Source organism: Cucurbita moschata, unplaced genomic scaffold (assembly GCF_002738365.1).
Source record: "Cucurbita moschata cultivar Rifu unplaced genomic scaffold, Cmos_1.0 Cmo_Scf00015, whole genome shotgun sequence".
Lineage (NCBI taxonomy): Eukaryota > Viridiplantae > Streptophyta > Magnoliopsida > Cucurbitales > Cucurbitaceae > Cucurbita > Cucurbita moschata.
The window spans coordinates 840,127-860,766 of NW_019268531.1; the positions used below are offsets into that span (position 1 = coordinate 840,127).

The following is a 20,640-nucleotide window of genomic DNA, read 5'->3' on the forward strand; positions in this document are numbered from 1 at the left end:
ATTTTTTTTTTTTTTTTTTTTTTTTTTTTGACATTTTATTATAGCGAATATTTATTTTGTTTGGTTGATTTCTATATATAGTCTTGTTAGTTCACAATAAACACTCAATAATTGTCAATGTGTTTTTTATAATTGTATGATAAAATTAATAATTTTTTAGAATTATTGAATCATACTATTGAAGGTGGGGCCAATAATTTTTCAAACTGGCTTTATGTTTTTGTAGGTTTAGGTGATTCCTAACTTGAAAAAAAGGTAACTGTGTAATTAATCTTATACACGTTACTCGTCAAATCAATTGGTTGATTCATTATTCTAATTTGCTAACTTATTATTTTCAATATTTACTGGAAATAATTTATTTATAAAATAAAAAATATCTTTATGTAATTTCTAACTACCCAACCCCACGTTTTAATATTTTATCAAATATTTTGTGGAGATGAACCAAAATTATGGTTTTAAAAGCAACTTATATACATGAAGTATTATTGAATTTGAACATAGTTTAGTAAATTATAAAAAAATATCCCTAAAGTCCATAATTTTGTTTTGGTAATGCATGAACTTAAAACTAATTATTATAATTGTTATTTTCAGTTTTAAATTTTTTGTAATTAATTATCTATTTTGATTTACTTATATCTTGTGTGTATTTTATTTTATTTTTTATTTTTTGGGTAGGGCAGGCGTAGGGCAGCTTTAAGAAAAATCATCCCAAATGTGTATTATTGGAACGCTTACCAAAGTAACATTTCCGCTGCAGCCACGTGCGTCCAGCATTTTTCTGATATAATATTGAAAATATTGTTTTAAATATAATAAAAAATTGGACATTTACTTTAATATGTACAGTTTATGCTCCTTTTTCTTTAATATTTTATTTAAAACATCACTTTCTCTCTTTTTTTTTTTTCTTTTTAAATTTAACCAATTCCTTTTCTAAATAATATAATACTGATGAAAAGTCCGTGACTATTAAATAAAATTAAAACTTATCCGGAAAACCAGGAAATAAGGTGAAAGCGCAAAATATATATATGATGCTAAATGTCAATTCAATTTTTGTTTATGTTTTTAAAATTAATAATGATTTACTTCTTTACTACTTTCAATTAATGTCTATTTATATTATATATTTAAATAATAATAGTAAAGTTTATATATGATATAAATACTTTTCCTCAAATTTCATATTTATCTAAACAAATAATAATTTATATGACAATTTGAACGTATCTAAGCAAATAAAGAACCTATTATTATCGTAACAGTTGATGGTTGATCCTCACGTATGGGCCTTACTGGGCTGGATCAATTGATCTTCATAAGAGATTTGGCCCATAGTGATTAACCGGTTTGGCCCATTTGAAGGAAAGAACCGATTTGGCCCATTTTAAGGAGAGAATATTGGAATCCTTAAAAAAGCCCAACAATTTCCTTCCAATTTTATTTATTATTTATTATATTTTCTTTTACAGAAAGGGCCGGACAACTTTGGTCCGTGCAGAGCAAGAAAGGCTCGAAGTCGCACCAATACAAATAGAGGGACGGAGAGAAAGGAAGAGAAACCCAGAGAGATCGAGAAGAACGCGGAGAGCAAGGGAAAGGGATCGGCTGGCCATCGGAGACTGACAGGCGAGTTCAACCGATAAACCCTCACAGGATAAATTTAGCGCGCCGACAAGGGAAGAGCATACAAGTCGTTGTGGTGGGCTGATTAATTCAGTGCCCTAAAACTATCCTCTTTCCACTTGCTGATAATCTTAGGCTCCGGCGAAAAAGAAGGACGCCGATGGGCATTATCAGAAGTGGCTTCTCCCTTATAGCGGGAACTGTGTTAGGGATTTACATCGCTCAAAATTACAACGTTCCCAACATTAGGAAGCTCGCCAATACTGGGCTTGTGATGGCCAAACACATCGAAGAGAATTACAGGAAGCCAAAGAAGAGGGAGGATGATGATTGATTACAAGGCTCATGATCCAGGTTCCCTTTTTAACGTACTATTGAAGAAGTGCTTGTTAATTCTGGATTTGTAGGCATTGAGTACTATATGTTGAAATTTTGTGATTTTCAATTTAGGGAACTGAAAAGTTCTTAGCAATTAAAGAAGTTTTGATCACATAATTGGAGTTGGAATTTATTCCTTCGTGAACGTGCCATTGTTGTTTTCGGATGCTTATTGTGGGTAATTAAATTGGGGAAAAATAATGCAACATTTTCTAAAACTCTAGGTATGCGTTTTGTTCTTTGCAAGTATTTATCGATTGTCTGAATTTGAAGGCTAGCTATTTTATCAACAGTTTGATACGTTTTGCCCGGAGTACTCTTTAATGTTATTGCAAAAGACCGTTCTTGGGGGAAATGGGATTGGAAACGATATCTGTGCATTCTTTTTTTCTTAGTTTCAATTTAATATATCCCTGGAACTCTGACGTCTCTTAATGTTGAATTCTCATTTGTGCTCATTGGTTCCATTGGTCTTTTGTTAAAAGTAGAGTGGCTTGTCCTATCAAAATCATGGCGTTGTAGTTCAGCTAGTGAAATTTGATGATGCTAGCGTAAATCCTCTGCAAGGGAATCAAGTACTCCATCCACCTGACAAAAGTTTTGGATAATATGGATTGTATGTTGGACTTATCGTGCCTGTATATAAGAGTATTTCCATCTTATTGAGCTTGGATTTTATCTTATGGGTCATTTTGTGGTGGAAAAAGGGTGCTGTACCGCTGAAAATTCTAATCGGAGGCTACAAAAGTGAGCTCAGCCAAAAAAATCCTAAGTGTCCTGTATTTGTCCTGAAAAAATATTAATTTTTTTTTTTCAATCCATAGATTCCAATAAAAAGCACTTAGAGCATTCAACAATAGGGCTGAAACTTTAGCACCTGAACCAGCCACCACCGGCCCCAAACTCAACGAGAAAATGTCCATATTATCTATAGATAGGCACAAACCAATTCAAGCTGAAGAAATTAAGAGGAATATAAAGAGAACTTATAGTCTGGTTTATTTGTTCTGTGTAGACTATCATTTATGCCAGGCGTGTTGTTCCATGCTTTCTTTCAATACAGCAGCTATTTCCTTCCATGACGCAAGTTGCAAACAAGCCGTCTTGAAAATCTAAATGAGTACTAATCTTGAAAACTAAAATGGGCTAGAAGTGTAAACCAGAATCTATCAGAAAGAGAACCAAAGAGAGTAGAGGGGTCAGAGCATTTGTTGTCCCCTTGGGGTGCACTTTTTCCTTAATGGATTTTTCTTTGTGTTATTAGGTGGAGACAGGATTTTGGTGGAGTCCTTCCATACACTCTTTTCTTTTCCAGTTGAGCATCTGTTAAGTCTATATGTTCTTTTTTAATATATATGACTATTAAGTAGATACAGTCCAAGTATTGTATTGCTGTCATCACAACGAAAAATTTGGCCAGGACACCTTGATATGTGTGCTTTGGGATACATTGCTTGAAAAAGGGTTGCTAGGTTGCTATCAACCACTTCATGAACTGATATTAGTTCGAAAACTAAGCACTCAGTTCTTGAAGATCACGTTATATGGTCTCTTGCTCTGTTTTATACTTGTGTTTCATCATGATTCATATGTAAACTGAATGGTCAGCATTCATATTCACTTCATCCCAGCTTGAATTTATGCAGTCGGAATCTATGGAGCCAAGTGAAGGTTCTTGACACTAGAAATTTGGAATAACTTGAACCATGGTTAGATCTTCTACCCTTTGTCATTCTCTATGATTTGATGGTTAGTTTCACTGTCTTCATTATTCAAAAATAAATATTGTTCCAAGCGAAAGCAGAAATATTTGAGGAAGACAGTTTTTCCTTTATTGAAATGTTTGATGTGATCATAGGCAATTAGGTCTAGCTTTTTGTTGAATGTCACTTCGACTTCCTCGGTTAAATGATATATTTCCATCCGTTCTTGTAACAACTCAAGCTCACCGCTAATAGATATTGTCTGTTTTAGCCTATTACATGTTGTTATCAGCCTCACTGTTTTAAAATGCGTCTATTAGGGAGAGGTTTCACGTCCTTATAAAGAAATGTTTTGTGAGATCTCACCATTCTAATAAGCCTAGGATAAGAATTTTACATGCATTTCATTGGTCATATATTGATTGGAGTTTAGAAACTGGGTAAAAACTCTCCCAAATGTAGAAGAACCAACCAAAGCTAGCCGAAAAAGAAGTTATGCCAAAATTAGCTTTTCTTTTGAAAAGACAAAACATTTGGCAATCACAAAATTTGAAACAGTACGAGAATGATCCAATGGCATTGTTGTCCTGTTCCATTCCTCATTGGCTCTCTCACCCATAAAAGCATTGTTCATTCTACACTTTAATCATGACAGTCACTATCATCCATCCCCAACGCCTCTCTTTCTCATGACTCCCACCATTGCCGATGCTCAACCCTCTCCGTCTGCGCCACAATCATTTTCCCTTTAGACATTAATTTGTGATTTGTGAACTAAAAACATTATACAAACAAGCCAACCTACCCATAATCATAAATCAGAGTTCCCCAATTTTATCATTAAAGTGAAAGAAAAAAGGAGCTCCATTTTTTGTTAACAGAGGAAGAGAGATTAAGTATTAGAAGCATGCGTGGCATTGTTGATGAGTTTAGGTGTCTAAGGCTAAGTCTAAGCCTCACAGGGAAAGGATGCATGCGAGAGCTCCTTTAGCCATTCAAACGTTCGATCACGAGACAATGCTAACTTTTCCTGTTCTTCTTTTTCCTTTTTTGGAGTCTTCTTACGGTTCCCCTTCCTCCTCCTTACTACCACCGTCTTCGGCGCCGGCGTCACCGTCGACCCCACCGAACACTTACACCCAACTCCGCTCAGAATCCCCCCGCGCTTTCTCTCTATTGATACACTAGCTCGAGGTCTCCTCATAATCTCCTTCACGCTGTTCCCGTTGCTTGCAGCAGGAATAAAGGCCTTCTCGCTGTCGCTTCGGCTGACGGAGGAGTTTCTTCTCGTGCTGCTCCGGTGTTTGAGATCCTGTAGTTCCATTCCGGGCGCTTTCACTACCCCTAACCGGAAAAAATCCCACTTGGAGGAGGATATTTGGCGGCCTCCGCCGGTGCTCGCCTGTCGAAACGTGATAGGCGAGGCCTTAATTTGGGGTTTGGGGCTCGGGTGGGAGTGGAATAAATTCGGGACTCTGGGCAGTGAGTTTCTAACAGCAGAGGTACTTGTTATGGAAGTAGTAGTTACGCTCGAGGAAGAGCACTGGCTTCTACTGCTACTGCTTCCACTGCTATTAATACTTCTGACGTTCCCAAACGAACCGTAGCCTGAGCCTTGCCGGCGGTGGAATCCAGTGGAGGTGGTGTCAGAGCTAACAGAGAGGCGAACGGGCAAAAGTTTACCCTGGTAGAAGACCTCGTCGGCCAAACACATTTGCGGCGGCGGCTGAGCGGAAGAATTACTGAAACCCCCTAAAGAACCAAAATCAAATTCGTCATCGTCGGCGGCGGCAATGGGTTTCTCGCCGGCTCCGGGCTTTTCTTCGAACAGAAAATGGGGTTTGTCGGCTTTGACTACATGTATGGGAAGATCGCATAAGGATAAAGTTTCGTCTTCGTGGTCGAGTTGCTCCATGTAAAATTCATCTTCGCCCCATCCTTCATTAGCATAGCTTCTCCCCATTTTCGAGTCTAGGAATTAGATTTTGGTTAAATAACAGAAGATACCAAAAACAGAGTGAGAGAGATGGAATGTGAAGGCAAAGGGAGACAGACTATAAAGAGGCAGAGCATTTGGAAGCACCGAAAAGGCAAAGGGAATTGATAATTGGATGGTGGGAATGGATTGGTTTCAATATATATATATATATATCATATATGGGCGATCATGATTAAGATGTTAAATATGAATTAATAATGTTGAACACCCAAGATCATTCAAACTAGAAAATATTATAAAAACAGAAGATGGGAAGGAATTTTCAAAAAGGGCTCAAAAGAAGTGCAATGGACCCCCAAAGTGGCGCCCTTTAGATAGTTAGAAAAGGGGAAAAGGATTCAAATCAGAAGAAATGGGTAATATTATTATGCATGCAGAAGTGGGTAGTGAAGGAAAATGAAGATTTTTCTCCCAAAAAGTGAATGATTTGGAAGCTAAAAGAGAGAAATTACCAGCTTTGAGAGTTTAGTGGAGATTTCTCAAAAGGAAGGAAAGAAAGAAAATCAGAGAAAAGAGAGAGCACTTTGGAACTTAGACTTGGGATTTAATTTGAGATCTTATTTTTATATGCCTATCTTCCTGTTCCATATGCTTTGGACCAAACCCATTCTTTATTTATTTACCCTTTTCCCTTCTTTTTAACCTTATCGATAAAGTTAAAGTGAGGCAGAAAGAGAGAAGAGTGTGTCTTAAAAGTAAAAGATGGGAACCAGCCCCAGGTGAGGTAGAAAGGACATGTTCTAAAGTGAACAACTCCTCATTTTCATCATTTATATATACATATAAGTATAAGAGTATTTCAAAATAAAAGCAAAAATCTAGAGCATTATTCTTTTAAAATCTGACAAAAAAAATTTAATAATTTAATTTTAAAGTGTGTAGCATATAACTTTAAAATGAATGGTTTAAAAGGGAACAAAAATAGCTTTTTAAAAAAATAATGTGATTATTGTCAAATAAGAAATTGTTGTAATTGGAAGTGCTTCTTTATAAAATGTTGAACCTAAAAACAATTTTTGTTATAAATATTTTAAAAGGAGTGCTTTACGTATTCTAAATACACCCTCCAAATCGTAGGTTTAAAATTTCAAACCTAACTATAGACCAGTAATTTAAATGAGATATTGCGTTTTGACACGTGTTCTGTAGGAGCTTAGTCCGTCTTATTTCATATATTACTTGGCCCATGGGCTTACACGTTGTGGCCCAGGGCTTACAAGTTGTAGCCCATGGGCTTACACGTTTTGGCCCAAGTAATATATGGTGGGCCCTTTGTGGGCTTTTGTATGTCTACCACAAGGGAAATGATTGGAAATGCATAAATTTAAATGTTAAATCTTGCTACTGTTGTTCATGTGTTATCCGTATGTAGCTTCATGAATGCGACATGATCCCCCATGTTCTGTGACACATAGAGCTCAAGAAATAAAAAATAAAAAATCTGCGGCACATGGTACTATTAATTTTGAAAAATTATTATTATGTTATAAATTTCTTAAAATACACGTCTCATAAACAAGTCCACCGATATAAATATCTTAGTACACATCAAAATAAATGTTTTTCGAGAGGTTCCAGCTTTTACTGCAACAGCCTTCTGATTAATAAGTCAAAAACCCAGTTAGAGATAAACAGAATTACGAGGGATTATGAAAGCAGCAAACGCAATTTCCTGTTATTATCATTTTTTTTTTTTAAATTTTTCCTTTCCTTTCCTTTTTCTGGGTAGAGTAGAAGAACAAAATGTTAAAAGAAACATTGAAACCAGCTCTATTTCTCGCTGGAAAATCGACAAATATTACATTAAGTTTCAGGCCCATCTTCTTCATTGCCCTCTTTCTACGTCCAACTAAACGCAATCGGACTTCCCACAACGTGCTTCCCGTCCGTCCATTCAATTCGACCGAACCCTTCAGCGCTCGGCGGTGCAGATGAACCAGTCGTGGTTGTGAATGTGACTGTGTATGACTTCTTCTCATTGGCTTTGGTGAAGCTCAATGATTCCGGCTCGACGGAGATTTTCACCAGCTTGGTCTCCGACGAGATTGAGACTTTGTAAGTTCCTGGGGAGCCGACGTTTGTAAGAGTTCTGGTGTGCTTCACTACACTGGAACCACTGCTTCCGCCGCCCAATACGCCGTCGAAAACGACGGCGAATGAAGGGTAGTTGAGATTGTTGACACTGTACTTCTTCCCCGAGTCGCAAGTGTAATCTCTCCTCGCCAGGGAGTTGATCTGCGACGAAGTGTAGTTGAGTGCGCAGAGGAAGTCCAGGTAATCGTCCACCGTTAGATCGTATACAAGACCCGGATTGAGGGCTGATACGGGATCGACGTGTCCGGCACCGTGATCGAATGGGGTGGATGGTTTTCCGGTGGCGATGTCTTGGATCTTTTGGCCGTTTTTGTAAGCTGTGTAGGCTGTTGTCATCAACGCCGATCGAATCGCCGCCGGACTCCAGTCGAGATGAGCGCCCTTGATTAGAGCGGCGAGACCGCTCACATGGGGGCAGGACATGGAGGTTCCAGAGATAATGTTGAAATCCACTCGTCTTTCATCAATGGGTAAACCACTCGGTCCCACTGCTTTTGACCATCCAGCCAAGATGTTGACGCCAGGGGCGATTATGTCGGGCTTCAGCACCTGAGGAGTGATAGAATTTGGTCCTCGGGAGCTAAACGCTGCCACCACCGGAGACGGTTCGATCCCCAATTTCGTCCCTTCGAATAAGATCGTCACTGTCGGCTTTGGGTCCGAAATGAGATACTTCCGTATAATGTCACCGGATTTCTGACCCACCGCCGAGGCGGGTAGAAGATGAGAGTCGGCCACCAGCTCTTCTCCATTCGCGGCGGTATTGGCCAACACCATTCCGATTCCACCAGCGGCTTTGACCACCGCCCCTTTCTGAACCCTAGGGTTTACACCCCGGTCACAGAACACGACCTTTCCGGCCACTTTTTCGGGGATCAAAGTACCGGTCATACACAAATTTCCATTGGCAGAGTTACTCGCATTAGCAGCGTAAATAAAAGGCAACAACGTTCCCGGCAATGACTTGCCTCGATAGAGCGAAACGCCGGAGAAGTTCTTGCCGTCGCCGATACTGACGTACGCCGGGAAATCGCGATCTAATGTTCCAGCGCCGACGGTTGTTATCCATGGAGACGTATTTGACAAGCTGTAAGGGCTGGGGCCGGCATTCCCAGCAGAGCAAGAAATGAGGATGCCTTTCTCCATGGCGGCGAAAGCTCCCGAGGCGACGCTGTCTTTGTAATAGTCAGATATTCCGCCGCCGAGCGACATGGAAAGGACATTAACATTGTCCTCCACAGCCTTTTCAATGGCAGCTAAAATATCGGAGCTGAAACATCCGCCGGCCCAGCAGACCTTGTAGGCGGCAACCCTCGCACGTGCGGCCATCCCACGGGCGGTGCCGGACGCGTAGCCAAATAGGCTCGCGTTTTCAACCACAGAACCAGCGGCGGTGGTAGCGGTGTGGGTTCCATGTCCGTCATCATCTCTCGGAGATCTCGATTCTTTCGATTCGTCGATCGGACCGAGAGTCGCCTCGTAGCCCTTGGAGAAAAATCTGGCTCCAATCAGCTTCCTGTTGCAGTTCGACGCACTGAAATTGGTACCTGATTCACACTCTCCTTTCCAGCTACTCGGCACCGGTCCGAGCCCAGAATCGTCAAAGCTCTTACTCTCCGGCCAAACCCCAGTATCCAAAACTCCGATGATAACCTCCGATGTGGAGGTTGATTCAGGGTACAGATCTGCATTCTTGTCAAGTCCAAGAAACTGAGGAGTACGAGTGGTGTGAAGTTCATATCTCATCTCCGGCACCACAGCCAGAACCCCAGGTTGGGCCTCCAGTCGCTGAGCTTCCTCCGCCGTCAATCTGGTTGAAAACCCATGAACGACGGTTTTGTAAGCATAGATCATATCGGCCGTGTCGGACACCGATTTGAGCGACGCGTCGTACCAGTGCAAGTGGTGCTCAAAAGTCTGGGGCATTTGGTACTTGGCCATGTGCACGACGTAAGTCTTCTTCTGTGCAGCAACAGCAGCAGCCATGAACGGCCCAGAGAAGAAACAGAAAAGTAGAAAAATCCAAACCGGCTTCACCATTTTCTCTGCAATCAGAAAGAAAGCATCAAAATAGAAGAGGGAAATGAGGGTGGGGAGATTTATAAAATGGAGAGGGAAAAAGAAAAAAAAAACCAGAGAGAGTGGGGGGTGGGGAGTGGTTGTGTTGTTGAGTGAGTGAATAATTGCGCGGAGTGGAGCCAAAACGGAAGAGGACCTAGCGACAGCTCTGCAGGAACGTGGAAGGGGTAACGCTAATGGTAATGGAGGAGGAGGAGGAGGAGTTACTTCTTCCTTTCATCACGTGTACAACCGCTTTTTCTTCTACTCTTTCCCCCTACCCTCACCTTTTTGCTACTTAAAACCACTTTAAACTTGGCTTTATTATATATATCTAAATTTGTACTTCATTCAACAAATAATCTTAAATTTTCAATTTTTTCTAATCCTCCTTGAATTAAAAAATAATATACAAAGTTTTTGAATATTGTTGAATTCATGAATATTTTTTTTAATAATATACCGACCTCCATATATTTGGTATAATTTAACCATAATGTATATCATATGTTTTCAAAATTTATATACGCTTCAATTCTAAAAAAAAATTATAAAACAAATAGGTTGCCTTATTTAACCCTATAGATATAAAACATAATTTAAATTGCATGGGTAATCATTTACTAATGGTAGCTGGTTTTATGGCGTAATTATATTATTGACTAAATAAATACGTTATGTGGAAAAAATCATTAATAATGTAGGTAGGAAAGGAGTACCTATTTTTTTTCTTTTTGTTCACATTGAAATTATATATTTATATACTTATCTCATACCAATCTATTTCTACACGTCTTTTAACCATCTTCCGCTCATATAATGGAATACTAATTATCGTTAAACTAATTTCATTAATACTCTTTAATTTTTTTTAAAAAATTAATAATACTTCAAATATACATAAAAATTTATAAATAGTATTAATACGTCTGGTCTCTTATAAACATATTTTTATTAATTTATGTTTAGGAAGGTTAAAGTGGGAAGAAAAAAATGTTTAAGCGTGGCTGGTTCACGGGTATGTGTCAGTTGTGTCTGGTAGCGAGACTTTAACTCACGGAAAGCTATCCGATATTTTCTACTCCCAAATAAGCGGCCAAATTTCGACCTCATTTTCAATTTTCTTTTAATGATTTTATATTATCGCCATATTCACATCTACCCACTTGGCCTCATCATTCCAATGCCCGATTTTTTATTTTTTTATTATTATTATATTACCAAAAGCAAATCTAAAATTCCATTTATTTATTTAATAAATTTATTTAACGGCTATGTACTTAAAAGAATGTATATACATGAATTAGAATTAAAACCTTTTTTATATTATTTATATAAAAAAAAATCCCTTCATATAAATACAAAAAACTGCCAGCCGTCTAATAGAAAGCAAGTTCAATAACAGCTGTAGTTGTTACAAGCGTAATTATCTAATAGGTTTCAATATCTCACACATTATAGATATAGTTACGTCATTTTATTTTTTTTACAAATGAGAAACTTTCAAATTAATTATGGGATAACTCCAAATTTATGTGTCCCATTACAGTGCTTCCTAAGCAACAGAATATTTGAAAATTAAATACGGTATTATTTAATGACCATTAGAATCATTAATCTTGTATCACTTAAAAAAAGGTAAAAAGGTTACACTAATATTGTCGACTTTTGAAATAGACCCTAAAAAATTATGATCAATGAGGAAACAGGGTGCAAAATCATACCATAAAAAGGAATTTTGGCGAATTTTCTTTCCCTCTTAAGGGGTAAGGCGGCCTTTAGAGCAAATTGAATGATGAACTATGACTATCAATTTGGTAGCCAGTCAAAATAAAAAATTTGGAAAATTTTAAATTCCATGTGTTTTTCGAAATTTAATTTAATTTTATATTCTTAAACTTCAGTTATATTTCTTTTGGCTTATGGGAATCCTATTATTATAATTAAAAGATTCGAACGTGGCATTCAAGAAGAAAAGAAAATATGGATTTTACATCCCTTTTTATAAGTTCATGAAAAACAAAGGGATAGAAGAATCCCTAGAAAATGTAAATGCTCCAATTTGTGGAAAACAATAAACGGTGGGACCGGGATCACGTGGTTTCCTTTGAAGGGCGAGATGTGGATTTTGTCGCAAACTTCCATTGTTTGTTTTTTATATAAATAAAATAATAATAATAAAAATAATAATGTTATTGGATTTTACGTAATAATCCATAATTTAATGGTAACATGAGAATCAGAGGCAGTATCTGACAGTATGAGAAAATTTTCCAACTTAGGCACGACCACCGGAGGAGATAGGTAGTTTTGACGAACTGGAAGAGTTGCGTTTGGGGACCTCTTCTTCGGCACTTTTCTTCTAATTTCTATGGCTGTCGTAACCACATCGACAATCCCCAGCTACTTTCACATTCCTTCCTACCTCCCAATCTTTTTTCTATTTTATCGTATTATTTACTTATCTTACAATAATTTTGTAATCATTTAAAACTGCTTTGATCGCGCTCTGGGAACGGATGATGACGTGATCAAGATAAAGGATATTTTGGTTAGGAATATCGAGGGGTCTCGATCAACGTCGAGCTTGTAAAAGATGCTACGGTGTCTTATTTACCCTTTAGGGTTACTCTCGAAATATTTAAACAGTCATGGAGTAACTTGAAAACCTATCTTGTTCCCGGGGATGCAAATGACAATTTTGAATAGATTTGGATTCAGTTGCAGTGCCTAGCTTTATAACAGGTTTGATATTCCAATTTTACGACTCGAGAAAATATAATTAATTAATAGGGTTCAATTCGTCGCTTGTCAGGTCGGGAAGTCCCACCTGCCCTTGGACTACCACCAACCATATCTTTCGGCCCACCCATAATTACTATTGTTGTATTAAATAAAAGTGAAAAATATAGATTTTTATAATTTCCAGTCTTAAATAATATCGCCGAATTTAATTTTGCAGGCACCGCGCTAAGATGTATATTTTATTTATTTATTTTTAAAGAGAAAATTTTAATATTTTATTATTATAAAATGGATATATATATATATATATATATATATATATATATATGTTATATGATGAGTTTGACACACAAATAATGAAAACAAAATACAAGACATTCATTGATCTACGGTGTATTAGTAGAAAATGAACAACATTTACTATTTAAATAAATTTGTCTTTTTTAGTAGCATATTTAAATTTAGAGTTGATTTTTTATTTTTTTTCATTTCAGTAGAATTTTTAATCTTATGTTACATTTAAAAAAAAAAACGACCAACAGTTTAGACCAAAAAGCCCATAGGGGAACTAAAATAAATTTACCCATAACAGAAATTTTGTGGATTTATTGGTTAAAATTAATTTGGGGTGGTTGTTTGTTACCTTATATTAAATATGGTGGTATTGCATTTTTTGTGAAGTTCTTAAATGGGAAAAGATACATCTTTCTTCTATTAAAACAGCGTTGCAATAAATAACATTTATTGTTTATACTTTTATCTTTGAATATGATAATGCAAAAATAAGACAAGCCGCGAAGATAGCTAAATCAATAAAATACTTTTAAAATTGACGATCTTAAAAATTAAAAATTTTTAACGATACCTTTTAATTGTTTTTTTAAAATATCATTTAGGTATTCAAAATTTCCATTAATATTTTTATATTTGTTAGAGCACTTTTAAATTATTTTTAAAATTTTTAAAAATACACTTGTGTTTACTATGACCTTAATAATAATAAATAAATAAATAAAAACTCATTTAATTTTTAAAAGTAATATTAAAAAAATTTGAAGTAGACAACTTTCATTCATATATTAACGATACGATTTTTATTTTTTATTATTTTATCTTTTTTTATATATATAAAGATAAATACTTTTTAAATTTATGAGTATTTTTTAAACATAATATTATCTATAAGAATATTTTTTAATTTTTAAAAAAGTTGGAGATTTTTTTAAAATACTATTAAAATTAAGGGTATTAAGGGTATTTTTTAAACAGTTCACGATTTTCATTAGGCAAATTAGAAAGTTTTTGTGTATTTTTATACATATGGAGCAGCAGCAAAAAAAAAAAAAAAAATAATAATAATAATAATCATAATAATAAAATCTATACATATATATTTATTGAAATCATGTGTTTGGCCATTTTTTTAAACCACAATATTTCTCTATTGAATCCATATATTTCCATTTTTTTACTTCAGATGTGGGATATATGTATTGTTCTTAAATATTTTTTAGTCAATTACAATGACAAATAAAGATTTTAAAATGGCTTAGTGCAATAATAATAAAATTTTAAAGAGAGTGTTTTATTTTGTATCCACCCACTCTTAAAATGATTTTTAAAAAGTAAGACAAAAATAATTTATTGGTCTTTACAAAATGAGCGTAATATTAAGGAATTTTTAGACCATCATTAAATAAACTTATTTAAGCATAGTTAAACCATTAAGCAAGCTCAATATTTAATAAAAGGTGATTTGAGTCCTATCTTTTAATTTCTCTCGTTCATTTTTCAATGAGAAATTTTGGTGCTTAGCTAGCTTGTTATATTAGAATTTAAAAAAGGAAAATAAAAGAAAATAAAAGATGCTGGCATGCGGTTCGGTTTGGTTCATTTGAGTCGGTCTAGTTTATTCGATCCCGAAAGAGCGTGCCCCGATTCGCGCCACGGTAGAGATCCCGGACCATCGCACGGGTCACCCACTGCAAGCATGTACAATTCACGATACGCTTGCGATTGATTTTTTTGTGCCTCTCCACACTTGAATCAAAATGAAACTGAAAGTTACTCCGGTCAATGGAATGTTCCACCGGCGGGCACTTTCTTTTGTTTCAATTCTGCAAATTCGAGCCAAATCTGCCTCTTATCGCCCAGTATTATGTTATTCGAGATGTGGAATTCGGCTGTTTACCTGTGGCAGTGGTTCAGTTCAATCTGAATTTTCTGGAGAGAACGCATACGATATTTTGAGAGTTTCAGAGACCAGCTCCAGCGATGAAATCAAAGCTTCTTTTCGCAAATTGGCAAAGGAAACTCATCCAGACCTCGCTGAGTCGAGAAATAATTCCGCTGCTTCCCAGCGTTTTGTGCAAATCCTTGCGGCCTACGAGGTGCTTGTCTACAGTACTCTTCTTCTCTAGTTCTAACTTTTTCTCGCTTGATAAATTGCACTGATCTCAATTTTATACTAGTTCATTTCTTAGTTTGAAACATGCGAAACCAAGTCGAGCAATTCAATATCTCTGGTTCATTTGTTAATTGAATGTAACGTACTTGTAGCTTGTATTATAACCATATGTATTAGATTTGAATCTAAATTTTATTCTTCGCGAAGACTGAGATGTAGGCGAAGCTAGAATAGAAAATTATCTGAGTTCGAAAAGGTTCGTAATGGCATTAGCAATAGAAGGTGATATTTAACTCATAGGTATTTTGATAAAAATGTTGTTAAGACTAAATATTGGATTTCGAAGAACATTTTTTATCCATAGTCTCGCATGGGAACTGAGCTTCACTGTCGTATTTTTTAACCGACGCGGCTTGTTCATAGAGCTTCATAGTTAGCTCACTACACATGCTGTTACCCCTGTGATGTTTGAGTACTTCCGTTTTCATAACTTGTGTGCAAGTCACTGTAGATAGCTGCATCTCTTCTAAGGGGTAGTACTTCTACGCTTCACAATTCAGATAGAAAGCGTAAAAACTGGTTAATAGTAATATTTAGTCTTTTTGTTTGCTTTGTGATATACAGGGTAATCTGACATCAAAGTATAATCGATGATGGATTGCAGATCCTTTCTGATTCAGAGAAGAGGGCACTTTACGACAGTTTTCTTGTAGCTCAGAGAAAGTTAGTTAAAAAAAATGGTAGCTACGGCTCAATATCATACGTATATAAATCCAATCAGGCAGCTTTCAAGCAGATGGAAGTTGTTGAATGGTTGAAGTCCTATAGATCTTTTATTAATGAGATATTATCAGAAAGGAAACCTGTTGTTGTTACGGACTATTTTGATGAACTTGAGAGGGATTTCTACTTAGCCATGCATGTTGCTTACTTTGGTCCAACCATCGAGTCTATGGAACTTCTACCTGATTGTTTTGAAGCTGAGGAGAGGTCAACTCATGAAACTTCCGAGATATTGCACTTGGTTTCAGGGCGCGATCTTTTTGGGATAGTCAGTTTTGCCGAGGAGGTGGCTAAAGTGGCTTCTGCCACCAGTGGAAAGTCTATTTCTTCAACTTCTAGGTGTCTAAACATCACTCAAGCCATTGAAAATGTTAGCAGCTGCGTGAATTTGACAAGAGAGGAAGAATTTGAACTTCCTCAGGCCTCAATGTTTTATGAATCAGATGCATACAAAGATTTAGAGTTGCATATTTGTGGAAAAGTCATTGCTAGGGCTTCTAGACTTCCTCCAAAGTTTCATGGTAAGAGCATGGAGGATAAAGACAATCAAGATCAAATACATGTTTTTCTTAGTTCCAATGATGAACCCCCCATGCATACCAGTGATGGATATTTTATAGATTTCTCTTCTGGGGATGCTGCCGGGGCAAGGATTCCCTTGGGTTCTATTTTTGGTCTAGGTACATCTGAAGAAGAAGGATCCTGCTCCGTTTACAATAAACATGGCACACAAACACATGTGATAATGAAACATCGAACATTAATGGTCTGTATAGTCTTTAAGCTACCACCGTCCTTTTATTTTCTTTACACTTGTCATCATAAATTATTGTTGCTTCTAATGTTACATTTTTCTACAGTTCATGCATTTATCTGCTTGTTTGCTATTTATGATCTTGTGTCTTATAGAAGCCAAGAATCATCAAGGTGCTTACATAGTTCCTAATGCATCGCCATGACATTAGTATATATTGACAAATTTTTAATGTTAGGATTTTTTCTGTCTTTCATGTTTTCTATTTTTTTTTTTTACACTTGTCCATTTGTCCAAGTTTTTCACCAAATGGCTAAGTGTTCAAAACACCTTGGATCACTTCTGTGGGTCTTAAATACTTGGCAAGTTCTCAGACTTACAAGTATTGTAGAATGAAATAGTAGTTCTGTTGTGGAGATGATACTCAGGAGAGATGCAAAAAAAAAAAAAAAAAAAAAAAAAAAAAAAAAAAAAAAAAAAAAAAAAAAAAAAAAAAAAAAAAAAAAAAAAAAAAAAAAAAAAAAAAAAAAAAAAAAAAAAAAAAAAAAAAAAAAAAAAAAAAAAAAAAAAAAAAAAAAAAAAAAAAAAAAAAAAAAAAAAAAAAAAAAAAAAAAAAAAAAAAAAAAACAAACAATATTTTATTCTTGCTTTTCATTTTTTGTGCTCCATGACATTCTTGACATTATATATTAAAAACAAGCTCCTCAGGTGCACGCTTAGTATTTTTTTTCCTGTTTGACTTCATTATCATTATATTTCCTACTGGGGTAGTATGCTAGGATTCATTTGTTTACATCTATATGATAATGCTGCAGTATGGATGCATTTTTGTGCATATGGTAAGATAAGTCAGCAAATCCCTTCTATGGTGAATGAAGACAGAATAGGATATAAGAGTGATTTGTCTTTCGCCATCCATTTAATTTTACACAATGGTAATGTCACAACGATGCTGTGGAAAAATATATTTTACAAAAAGGTATAAGCTGCATGACTCTTGCATGATCAACATATTGCTGTTTCAGTCGAAACTGAATGTATGCTTGATTATCCTGCGTATTTAAATGGTATATTTATGTTTTTGATACTTACATATTGATTTCTAATTTTACAGGTGAAACACATGCACTGGTACAGTACAGGAGAAAAAGTTTCTGTCTGTGAGTGTAGATGTAGTCGAGCACGTTTACCCCCAAGCAAGTGAGTTCTGCATCTCCAGAATTTTATGGATTGTTGTCCCCATATTTAGTGATGCTATTAGTTATTGATCCTGCTATCAGTGGCAGTTGGCTAATAAAAATAGCTCTTTCTTTTTACTTTATTGACATCATAGTCGTCTGATACTTTTACCTGGAAGTTTCAAACTGTAATGCAAGATTAGGACTCTTTGTGGGAAGGAGGGAGATCAAGGGCTTGTTGCCACTCACTTGGCTAATTGTGAGTGAAACACTAAAAAATAAATGCACGATTGGAAGTAGGATTGTGATCTTTCAATAAAAAGTAAATGAATTTGTAAAGGGGAAAAAGTTGTACAGGTCGATTATCATGAGCAAGAGTAAGGGTGCCTTAAACAGACAAAATGCACGGGATTTACAGTAGAAGCCCTTGTAAACTATTACTCGAGGAAATAATTTTTTGGGAAGCCTTCTCGGTTTAACTGCAAGGAACCACACCTTGGATTCTTTGATCTCTATAGTTGGACCAATTTGCATCTTCGACTCAGTGGCGTCCATAGTTTCTTATTTGGATGCATAATTCGATACTTCGATGTTTTTAGCATAGCTTCTTGGTGGGTTACTGAAAGCTTAACTACTTTTTGGAATTTTGATGAAATGGAGTGGGTGTAGATAGAAAGAATTTGGATAACTTGTGATCTTCTTTCTCCCCCACCTCCTATTTTGTTGAAAAGGGGCTGGCGAGTGCTTTTGATCGTTTAGATCTTTTTCTCTACGGTGGTCCTCAATTATGCAGATGTCTCTATCTTGTTATAGTCATTTTTTCTAATAGGAGGTTAGGGTGTTATATTTGCATGTCATGTTAAGGACCAATTCGTAGGCCAATCAGCTTATTGTTGATTAGAACGCGATAGCAACTATCCATTTTACTTATGGTACAAGGGAAGTGCATGAGCTTTGCGAGTGGAGGTTGTTAGAATCATTATGCATGTAGATGATGGCAAAAAAACTGCACTATAATAATCTTGAAATTTAAAAGATAAAGAACTACAAGATAAACCAAGTAATTTGAGGTATTTGGACCCTCTCTCTCTAGAGAGCTTACACCATGGCATTGCTGAGCTTGATGTGACATGAAGATCGGTAGAGTAGAAATGATGAACTTATAAACTTGCATTTCTCTTTCTTGATTGCTGTCCTTGTTGTTAACTTTTAAACTCTTCTATCTTATAGGTTTTGGCTATTCGAGCCCCGGTGTGGTCTGCATGACGTAGGGGGCTGGTATGTCGAAACATTTGGTAAAAATAAGAAAGGCCGAACAGTCCCATCAAAAAGGTTTTGGGATGGTTTTGATTCTCAAGAACAATGTCAAGAGTAAGTTCATACCTGAGTATACGAATAAACTTTTAATCTTAAAGCTTCTATTTACACAGAATGACTTGATAGGATAATCAAGAATTTTCATTTTTACTCTCTCATTTGAGTTTGTTTAGGATAAAAAACGTGTCGGGTTTAAAAATTTGATATTTGGCACGACTATTTCTCAACCTACCGTGAAAATTAATTGCACATTATCTCCATCTCTTCAAGCTATTGGTGTGATTACCGGATGAACCTTTTGGTCATTTGTCTTCCGATGTTCATCATTGCTGTCATCTTTTAAATCTAAAATCGTGCAAAATCTAAAATCATGCACGTCTATGTCTCGGTCGGTTCGGTTCCATGGTAGATTTGTGTTTTCTGATCTCTTATTTGAAAGCATTTGCGTTTATTCTGAATTCTGCATCACATTTCTCCTAAAACTGTGTTTCAAAATTAATATTTTGTCAATATCGTTGCAAGCCAAGTTATCTACCGTCTGTGCAGGCGGCTTCATCCAGCAATGTATCTAATTGCACTTGCATACAGAACTCTTGATATCGAAGATGCAAGGCTGAGGAAACAAAGGATCAGGGATACGATCAAGGGCCAACTTTTTAGGATCCTCAATTGGTCCAAGAAACTTATTTAGGGAGAACATTGGTCCTTTTGATGTCGAAAATGCTTCAATTATTAGGCGTGATAAATGCTACAGTAATTATTAGGCGTGATAAGTGTCTGCGAGAAGGTCAGTTCTTGCTCCTGGCCTGTTATGAATATACCAAGCACAGCTAGAGGCCTCGGTAAGAGCAATTCTTCCTCCTGATTAGCATTATAGTATAGTTGAGAAAGACATTTTGAAAGTACTTTAAATTATCTGAAAGAGCTTTTACCATATGGAAAAGACTCATCTAAATTCTAAACACTCCATTCCTTTCTCTGGAAGGACAATAGCATATCCTCCGGCTCAAAACTCCGTTTGACAACTATTTAGTTTTTAATTTTTTAAAAACTAATGTCACAAATGCTACGTTCACGCGTTGGTTCTTTTGTCGTTTTGGTCATGTACTTTTTACAAGCGTTATCAAAATCTTCCAAGCCATGTTTTGAAACCCAAAAAAATTGTCTTTAAAACTTGGTTTTGTTTTTTAACTAAGAATTCAAGATAATAGAGAGGATATGCTTTGTTTTTAACTAAGAATTCAAGATAATAGAGAGGATATGCTTTGTTTTCGAAAACTGAAAAACTAAATAGTTATCAAATTGCAGGAATAAAATCATAATTAAAATTATACAATATAAACTAGTTACATAGAGTTCTATCATTAAAAAAAGATGAATTTTGAATTCTTTTTACTTTGTTGAAGCGGGACTAAAATATAATGAATTTTTAAGTATGACAACTACATGGTTATAACATTCTTAAATATTTTAGGTTTAAGGTTTTAGGTGCATTTACTGGCGGTAAGTGAACTCCCGCCTTGTCACACTAACTTTCGACGACCGAAATGAGACGTTTATAACCTTTGTCCAATTGACGAGCTTCGAAG

At 35.9% G+C, this 20,640-nt stretch overlaps 4 protein-coding genes across 6 annotated transcripts; 2 read left to right on the forward strand and 2 right to left on the reverse strand.

The window, feature by feature from the left end:
• The first annotated feature begins 1,496 nt into the window (after positions 1-1,496).
• Positions 1,497-3,944, forward strand: LOC111452953. Of its 2 annotated transcripts, none has more exons than XM_023093845.1 (2): positions 1,497-1,989; positions 3,645-3,922. In XM_023093845.1, exon 1 carries the CDS (start codon positions 1,796-1,798, stop codon positions 1,967-1,969), a length of 174 nt encoding a protein of 57 aa, XP_022949613.1. In that variant the 5' UTR covers positions 1,497-1,795; the 3' UTR covers positions 1,970-1,989; positions 3,645-3,922. The 2 variants fall into 2 exon arrangements, with proteins under 2 accessions (XP_022949613.1, XP_022949611.1); XM_023093843.1 differs by having other exon boundaries at positions 1,498-1,989; positions 3,660-3,944.
• A 256-nt stretch (positions 3,945-4,200) lies between these two features.
• LOC111453545 lies at positions 4,201-5,783 on the reverse strand. The gene is made up of 2 exons (XM_023094680.1): positions 4,677-5,783; positions 4,201-4,442 (listed from the first exon to the last, which is right to left on the reverse strand). Exons 1-2 carry the CDS (start codon positions 5,677-5,679, stop codon positions 4,429-4,431), a joined length of 1,017 nt encoding a protein of 338 aa, XP_022950448.1. The 5' UTR covers positions 5,680-5,783; the 3' UTR covers positions 4,201-4,428.
• A 1,587-nt stretch (positions 5,784-7,370) lies between these two features.
• LOC111453585 (subtilisin-like protease SBT1.7) lies at positions 7,371-10,171 on the reverse strand. The gene is made up of 2 exons (XM_023094724.1): positions 9,943-10,171; positions 7,371-9,854 (listed from the first exon to the last, which is right to left on the reverse strand). The coding sequence occupies exon 2, from the start codon at positions 9,847-9,849 to the stop codon at positions 7,555-7,557; it is 2,295 nt and encodes a 764-aa protein (XP_022950492.1). The 5' UTR covers positions 9,850-9,854; positions 9,943-10,171; the 3' UTR covers positions 7,371-7,554.
• Positions 10,172-14,551: 4,380 nt separating this feature from the next.
• LOC111453586 lies at positions 14,552-20,006 on the forward strand. 2 transcript variants are annotated; one of them, XM_023094726.1, is made up of 5 exons: positions 14,552-15,002; positions 15,684-16,568; positions 17,671-17,756; positions 18,965-19,105; positions 19,640-20,006. In XM_023094726.1, exons 1-5 carry the CDS (start codon positions 14,664-14,666, stop codon positions 19,740-19,742), a joined length of 1,554 nt encoding a protein of 517 aa, XP_022950494.1. In that variant the 5' UTR covers positions 14,552-14,663; the 3' UTR covers positions 19,743-20,006. The 2 variants fall into 2 exon arrangements, with proteins under 2 accessions (XP_022950494.1, XP_022950493.1); XM_023094725.1 differs by having other exon boundaries at positions 14,555-15,002; positions 19,598-19,994.
• The last annotated feature ends 634 nt before the right edge of the window (positions 20,007-20,640 follow it).